Below are 8697 nucleotides of genomic sequence, written 5' to 3' on the forward strand. Positions count from 1 at the left end.
CTCTATCTTTTAACATAAACATGCAATCATTTTTATATATTAATTTCATTTATTTATCATTCAAATTTTTTTATTATAAATATGATGAATAATCATGCTAACATAAATCAAATTAATATGATCATTCACAAAAAGAAATATTAAAATTTTAATATCAATTAATTCAATAAAATTAGACTAAAGAAATCAAAGTTATTACTATAATTTAAGAGCATGAGTACTCACCTCAAAATCTTATGACTGGACAATCTACCTTAATTATCACTTCGATGCAGCCAACCTAACACCTATATAAATATATTGTCGTTAAAATTTGAATTAATAATTGATCCTACTATCTAATTAATTAGTTAATTTATTAATTAGAATTGAATTTTTAAAATAATCATTCTCTCTCTATATATATTTTATTTAAATTATTTATTTGTTATTATATTTGAATATTACTTTTTACAATATTTTTATTCATTATTATTAATATGTCAATTATCACTAATCATTGAATTAATTATTTAATTATTATTAATATATCAATTCTCACTAATCATTCAATTAAATATTTAATTATTATTAATTTCTAAAATAAACATTACTTATTTAATTGCCTTCTCGCTCTAATTCGTTAAATAAATATACTTTCATTTTTTTATATGAATTATCTTTAACTAAAAAAACATTAATTTTTCTAAATCAATTTTATAATTTAACATAATATAAATTTAATATATTCCTTATTTAACTTTAAAATCTCATACATGATATAATTATGTTCTCTTTAATTAATATGTAAACAAATACTCAAGAATATAAATACATTATAATTAACTACTAAAATCTTTAATTTTAATATTTTCTAAATTATATTAAAATATAAAACTTAAACTAAACTTCCTTAATAATATCTAAAAATTTAAAATTCGATAATTTCAAATAAACAATTTAACAATTAAGATTTTATTATTGTTATTATCATTTTCCTTTCTAAATTAATTCTTTTAATCTACAATTTAATTTTATAAATATTAAAATAAAATTTCTTACATTTCCAAGCCGCCCACTGATTGTCGCTCGCCCAATTCCTTTTCCTTGCTTTTGCTATCACTCTCTCCATCTCCCTTCCTCTTTCTCTTTATTTCCTTCCCTCTCCTTTTTATTGGTTGCTTCCTTCTAAGTTTCTTTCGTTTAGTTTTCAAACTGGATGAAACAAAATGAAATTATCTGGTAAGAGGAGTCGTTGCTTTTCACTCCCACATGCACTTCCTCCCTTATCTATGCGATCTGAGCTCGTTCATAGCTCCCACGCCCATTCAACCCGCTTGCTTCACTCGCTGGACTTTGCACTCTCAGTCCACTACTTCGCTCGGTGCGGCTTGCTTGATTCGGCATAAAGCCCAGTTCGACTAAACAGGACCAGCTAGTTCTTACATAGAGAGGTAGACCAAGAGAGTGGAGCTTTGGAGGAATAAGCAGCCGACTTAGGGAAGCTATAACTTAAAATGAAAGTTGGAGTATGATTTCCCAATGGCTAAAATAGGTACCAAAAAGCCCTTAGGATGATTCACGTGTCAGAGAAAATATTTCTCTCTTTGATGAAAGAAAATAGTCATGGGGAGATAATAGAAGAATCAGTGCAAATCCAATACTATTTTAGTAACCTACACATTGGCGCTTGTGACACTAAAAGGTGTTGGCCAAGACCATCAAGAGTTGATAAGGCGAGGAGTATCTAAGGTAAGTTTCATGATAAGGAACTACACAAATAGATTTGAGTTGGGATCAGCCAACCTAAGAATGACTTTCAATAAAGGTAATGTGTCCACCAATGTCAACCAAAATAACTAACAACTAGGAACAAGTTCTTAGGAAAAATCATCAACAAGGAAATAATTCGACCAAAGCGAGTTCTTGGGATGAGCCATTGAGAAGGAAAGAAGTTGGCCAAGGATGACCTACACATATCTTGACATTTCATATATATATCAACATCCATTCATTTAGTAAAATCTTCAATACAATATTTCAAGCACAAGGGAGAGTAAATTTAAAATATGATATCTTTATATCTCAGCTTTGGCCTTTTTTTTTTTTCCTTCTAAATTCTCTATGCTCATCCGGACTCGCCTTATATGATCAAAAGAGGTTCAACTAAGACCCTTATAATCATCCTAAGAAAAATTATCTAAGATTAAGTTCTACTCATTACTTCTTGCATTTCCATGTAGTTAATTGTCTCAAACATAAGTTTTCTTCTATCAAATTATTTTGAATCCATTATTATGTTATTTTGTAAAAAAAATAAATATATTAAACACATAATAAAATTCAAACTTTTTTTATATTTCAATCAATAATATAAAAACGAATTAAGAAAATACAAATACAAATAGAAGAAAAGGACACCAAATGGCTTCTTGACAAATGAGCTATCCTTTACGAGCCATAAAACTGATATTCATTTTGTGCATTTTTAAAATACTTAACCATTATAATAAGATTGACATATAGCATCAACAGGTCCATTAATCTTTCAAAATGGCCTCATACAAATGTTGCATCCCATTCTACAATTATATAAACCATTATAACTTTTCCTATATCGATGAAACAATATTGATATTAGTAATCTTAAGATTAAACAGACACGCTGACAAGAAGAAAAATTGAGAACACTTCTATGACACCAAATGAAAGGAACCTCTATATTTGCTCTGTCTTCTGTTGTATATGCATTGGCAAGTCAGTGATTGAAATATTATATTCTGTCGGAGTAACTATCATGAAGCTACGGCTTCCTCAATAGGCTGATCGAGAATCTGACGAATAAGTTTTTCTGGCAATTTCCCTGTGGCCTGAAATCGCATATAAATTAAAAAATGGAAGGTGAAGATTTGGCGAGGATATTAAATAATATATTCATGCAGAAATGAACATTTTTTTTCTTTTACTTTGAACAAAGTTGGAACGGAATATAAGGCAATAGAGGTTCAAAAAAAAAAAATCCTGCTTCATGCCCAGGAAATGTATTAGTATGTTTTAACTAGGGAAAGCAAACCAATCATTTAAGAACCAATCAATTAGCTCAAGTTATAATATGAATAATAAAAAAAAGTTATAATATAATTATATAAACTGATATAATAAAAATAGCTTTTATAATACAGGGACAAAATTATGTACATCAATCTCTTCGCAAATTTTGCATTGGAGAGAGCAGCATTGCATTGAGTATGGCAATTTTTTTTAATATATCAGTAAGTTTGATGAGTAAAATTATTAAGCATGAATGTGAAGATGGCTAACCTGAAAATGCCGCATATGCAAGATTGGTTCACATCCAACTTCTGCAATTGATCTTCCAAGTGGGGTAGTAGAATTGAATCTTTTAGCACGGTAAACGGAAGGACTATTATTCTTTTCGGATAGTTGTTGGCAAACTTGCAGCAGAGCTCCAAGGGAGTTCATCTGCATAACCAAAAGCAAGCGATAAACTAAATAAAAAAGAGAAAATTATGTCAAAATACGAAAATTAATATCCAGCTATCAATGGGTCTTTTGCAAAATTTCAATAAGACATTTTGAACTAGCAATAATAACGAAGCACCTCTTAACCATATTATTTTGATGCACTCAAATTCAATATAAGTGAATAGTTGTCTATTATTAATTTTATTTTATCTATGTTTGCGTTTCCATATATTCAATACAACATTACTGTATCCAGATAAGGGTGATAAATATCAGTAGAAACTACTGTTAAACCCCGGGATTTTGAGTCACTTCAAAATCAACTCAAACCATTTCAAATGGAGTCACAAGAATGAAGGCTTGAACGAATTTTTTAGTCAATTTAACCTAGGGCGGATCAAATTTTGAATTCAAATGAACTAGAATTATATGTGATATCAAATTATGTGGTATTCAATTTTGAATCATTTCAAGCCAACTTGAATTTTAATTAGAATGGAATCGAGTTAACTCAAATTATGTGTTATTCTAGTCAAAATAATGAGTTAGCTCAAAATCAATTTAGGTCAATTCAAAATGCAATTCAGGTTTTAGTCATGTTGAACTAAATTTTTTTTGAGTTCAAGCTAAAAATCAAACTCACATGAACTCAACTAGTTTTTTTTTTTTTTTCATTCTAATCACACAATCAAAGTCAACATTTATATCATTATCTACATCCATACAAAAAAAAAGAAAAATTAAACCATTTGGAAATTTTTATAACACCAATATTTCATCAAAATAATCTATCAACCGATGTTCCATCACAAAAGGAATGTTGCGCTACGGCACGAACCCTGCTTTCACAAGCTTAAGTTCTCATTTTCCTTGAGGTAGACTGGAATTTAAATTAATTAGATTTCCCCTGATGAATGGCATCAGAGTTTTTCGTTCTAAGGTTCCACTTCATATGAGCGAAGCCCTCATAGTTAATTACCTCTCCAAATGCGTAGAAGAGAAATCTCGATTAAGGATGAATCGATTTTTAGATGTGCAACAGTTTTGAGTTTTTGGTTGTGGGGGATGGAAACCCGATTGAGATCAAAAGGTTCCATCGTCCCGGATATACCGTTGGTTTCAGCCTACCAACACTAACAACTTTTGATTGTAGTATCTATGAAATCTGATCAAGGATCTCGAGTAAACTGAAGTGGATATGTGTGGGCTTTAATTTTATTATGGTTTGGGTTGGGACTTGCGGATCTGCTTAAGAGTTGCCCGTAGTTTAGATTTAGGTTAGGTCTTATGATCTCGTTTGGGAGTTTCTTGTACTTAAGACTTAGGTTAGATCTTATGGTCCCGTTTAGGAATTGTCTGTAGTTTAAATTTATACTGGGTCTTACTGCTCCGTTTAGAAGTTGCTCGTATGTTAAGATTTTAGTCAGAACTTATGGCTTTCATTGAAAGTAACTCGTATAGCAGGTCTTACGACCTCTATTAGAGGTGGTCTATATGTGGGTTAAAAATGGGCCTTACTGCTTCACTTTGGGAGTAGCCTAATGGTTTTGGGTACTTGCCCTTTGTGTCCAATCAACTAGATCATATCTACAGCTGAGGGCTTCGGGGGCAATATCAACCCCGGAATTCCTCTAATTAGCGATCACGACATCTTCCTTAATAATAATAATAATAATAATAATGATATCAATACTAATAATAATAATTATTAATTTATAGTGAATAATAATAATAATGAATCATTTCTCTTCCTCACTGTTTCGATCACTTATAGAAATAGGGCTAATTGGGTGATCAAGCTTAAGGAGGCAGAATCGAATGAAAGTTTCATGCAAATAGGGCGGTGGAACACCTTTTGCGTGTGAAGGCACGGACGAAATGTACGCTATTCATGTAGGGAGGAACAGATGAAGGCCAGATCAGTCGGCTTTGCGTGGGGTGGAACGCATAGTTGATGCTGTTCGGTCTCAGAAGACTGCGGCTAGGTCAGTTCCTGCAGAGTGTCTTCGAGTTGTGATGAAGTCGAGTATGGAACAGGCGTCGGGGTCAGATGCAAGTGAGGGAGGCTGAAATAAAAGGAGGGTGTGGACGGCTAGGTTGGGTTGTTCAAATGGATACCGGAGTCGGATCATGTTGTTTATTCGTGCCGGAATTCGGAGGCAGGGCATCGTTGTTCGTGTGTGTATGGGAGCCAGAAATCGAAGTGAAATTCCTAGATTGCAAGAACGGGAGAGCCGAGAATTCCAATTGCAAGTGAGCGTACTCCTATTTTTTCTTTTGTTTCCTTTTACGTGAATTGAAGTCGAAGCGGAAGTTACCTCATGAACATGGGGCAACGTGGTTCGTGTGGTTTTTGGCTTTGTCGACGTGGGCTGTGATTAGTTAGAGGTCAAAAAATTATCTCCCACTGAACTTGTTGTGTGAATTTCACACAATGAATTCATTATAGTACCCACCAATGGTTTTAATATTCATTTTACCTCGATCTTTTAAATTGATTAATATAGCTCAACCTTGGGTTTACGAGCATGAATTTTGAAGTTCTGTCTTTAGACTTGTTCAACTTATATTTAGTTTTCAACCCGTTAGGTATGTTGATGGAAATAGCTCGACCCTTAGGCTTATGAGCAACAAGATTTGTAAGGTTCGATGAACCTAAATTTAGTTCCAACCATTTAGGTTGATGAAAATAACTTGACCTTTAGATTTATGAGCATGAAATATTTGATTTGAATACTACCATAGGTAGATTGTTTAGTTAATTATCAATTTCGCATGTATGTATATATATATATATATATATATATATATAAGAAGTGGTTGTCTCGATCTTTTGAGAGATCACCTGCAATACTTTGAAAAAGAATTCGTTGTATTCTTCAGCATAAAAGAATATTTGTATTGATAATTTTAAATATTTATTTGGGGATCTCAACATGAAGCGTGATGTCGATCCGAATAAATATTTAAAATGCCCCCTGTCTCGCAGGGATATTTTAGAATGGAATAAATTTGGAATATAAGATTTTAAATATTCATTTGGGGATCTCGGCGTATAGCACGATGTCGACCCAAATGAATATTTAAAATGCCCCCTGTCTCGTAGGGACATTTTGGATAGAGTTTTTGTCTTTAAGATTTTAAATATTTATTTGGGGATCTCGGCACACAGCGCGATGTCGACCCAAATAAATATTTAAAATGCCCCCAGTCTGATGGGGGATTTTGAAATGCGTTCTTGCTATACAAGAGAATTTTAAAATATAAGCAAACATGCATTGATAAATATGCATATAAAATTTTGATAATTGCAAAGTACATTAGTCATGAAATTTTCATGCATGATACTTCTTTAAATGTCGACCGTTGATAGGTTGCATAGGCCTCTGACCGTTCAGATCGATCAACTGATAAGCTCCTCCTTGGTACACTTTCTCGATGACGAAGGGGCCTTCCCAATTGGATACGAATTTGTCACCGATTTTTCGGTGTGGGATGATTGACCTTCTCAGCACCATGACCAATTCCTCTTCTTGAAATGTTCGAGGATGCACCATACGATCGAAGGATTTTGTCATTCTTCCTTGGTAGATTTTCAAGTTTTGTTGAGCTTGTAACCTGAGTTCATCAAGTGCGTCGAGCTCTTCAATTCTGAGGCGGGCTTTGCTCTTGAGTGAGATCATTCTGAATTGCTACTCGGAGTGACGGTAGTTCGATCTCCAATGGTAATACGGCTTCAACACCGAACACCAATGAATAAGGAGTTGCTTTAGTTGGTGTTTTGTAGGTTGTACGATATGCCTATAGTGCTTCTGCCATTTTTGTATGCCACTCTCTTTTGTTCTTGGTAAGGATCTTCTTCAACAGTTTCACAAGTGTCTTGTTAAAGGCATCCGCCAAGCCATTTGCCCTTGGATTGTATATGGATGAATATCGCCAATCGATTTTGTGTCGATCAACGAACTTATAGATTTTTATACTTTTGAAAGTAGTACCGTTGTCCGAGATTATGCGGCGTGACACACCAAATCTGTAGACGACATTGTGGGTAAAGAAATTGATCACATGCTTGGATGTGACCTCTCTTAATGGAGCTGCTTCTGCCCACTTGGAGAAGTAGTCCTTGCTGCCAGAATGACAAACGGTTGCCCGCTGATGACGGCGGATCTATTGGCCCGATTATATTAGTGCCCCAGCATTCGAATGGCCAGGATGTTATTGTTGGGTGCAGTGGATTTGGAGTCTGATGTATAACATCACCATGAATCTGACATTCGTGGCACCTCTTTGCGTGGTCAATACAATCTCTGACCATTGTCGGCCAATAATAACCCATTCTTTTGATTTTAGCGGCCATCTTAGGACCTGACTGATGTGCTCCACAAAGCCCTTCATAGACTTCTGTTACTACTTTGTCAGCTTCTTTGGTCCCTAGGCACCTCAGCCACATTTGATCAAAGGCTCGTTTGTACAACGTGTTATTGACAAATGCATATCGCAACGCCCTTTTTCGAATTTGTGCGGCCATAGACTTTTCTGTCGGGAGTTTGTTTTCCTTGAAGTAGTCAATGAATGGCTGCCTCCAATCATTTTTTTACTTCAATATCTAAACAATGCCACCACGATTCTGAAGCTTGACTAGCTTTACGTCTCTTTGCCCACATGTACTCTTCTGAAAATTCTCCATGGCAATCTAATGGAGAGGTTGAGGGTCAACTGGAGTTTCATCCTGCTGACTTGAATCTGGAATTCCTTCTGCCCTCGGAATTGTAATAGAGCGGGCTCAAGACCCTACGAGTGTAAATCCGATGAATATAGGACTCTCCTCATTGATGTTCACCATTTCTTTGGCTAATTTGGCCAGACAATCTGCTTTAGCATTCTGTCCTCGAGGAACTCAAGCCATTTTGACATTTGGCAATTGCTTCAAAAGCTCAAGGGCTCGCCGGTGATAGTGGGCCAATTCGACTTTGCCAACTTTATAAATACCGATGACCTGATTTATCACGAGTTGAGAATCACCGTAGATTTGGAGATGTTGGATTCTGACATTGATCGCAATCTCCACCCTGCTAATAGAGCTTCATACTCAGCTTCGTTGTTTGTTCGATGTTCAGTCAGACTGAATGAGAACCTCATTATACCTCCTCGGGTGCTACGAAAATGAGACCGATGCCGGCTCGGGCTCTTGCAATATTTGGAGGTCAAGACAGGTCTATCGTCGTGACCCCG

At 34.7% G+C, this 8697-nt stretch overlaps 1 protein-coding gene across 1 annotated transcript in view; it reads right to left on the reverse strand.

Moving 5' to 3' along the window:
• Positions 1 to 2489: 2489 nt before the first annotated feature.
• The window catches only part of LOC110100764 (quinolinate synthase, chloroplastic), a 59045-nt gene continuing 52837 nt past the window's right edge, over positions 2490 to 8697 (reverse strand). The window contains exons 6-7 of the mRNA XM_028692913.1: positions 3301 to 3462; positions 2490 to 2849 (exon numbers count right to left, since the gene is read on the reverse strand). Of these exons, the coding sequence (XP_028548746.1) occupies positions 2775 to 2849; positions 3301 to 3462 (237 nt within the window). The 3' untranslated portion in view covers positions 2490 to 2774. The remainder of the gene's footprint in view (positions 2850 to 3300; positions 3463 to 8697) is intronic.

Source organism: Dendrobium catenatum, unplaced genomic scaffold (assembly GCF_001605985.2).
Source record: "Dendrobium catenatum unplaced genomic scaffold, ASM160598v2 fragScaff_scaffold_28, whole genome shotgun sequence".
Lineage (NCBI taxonomy): Eukaryota > Viridiplantae > Streptophyta > Magnoliopsida > Asparagales > Orchidaceae > Dendrobium > Dendrobium catenatum.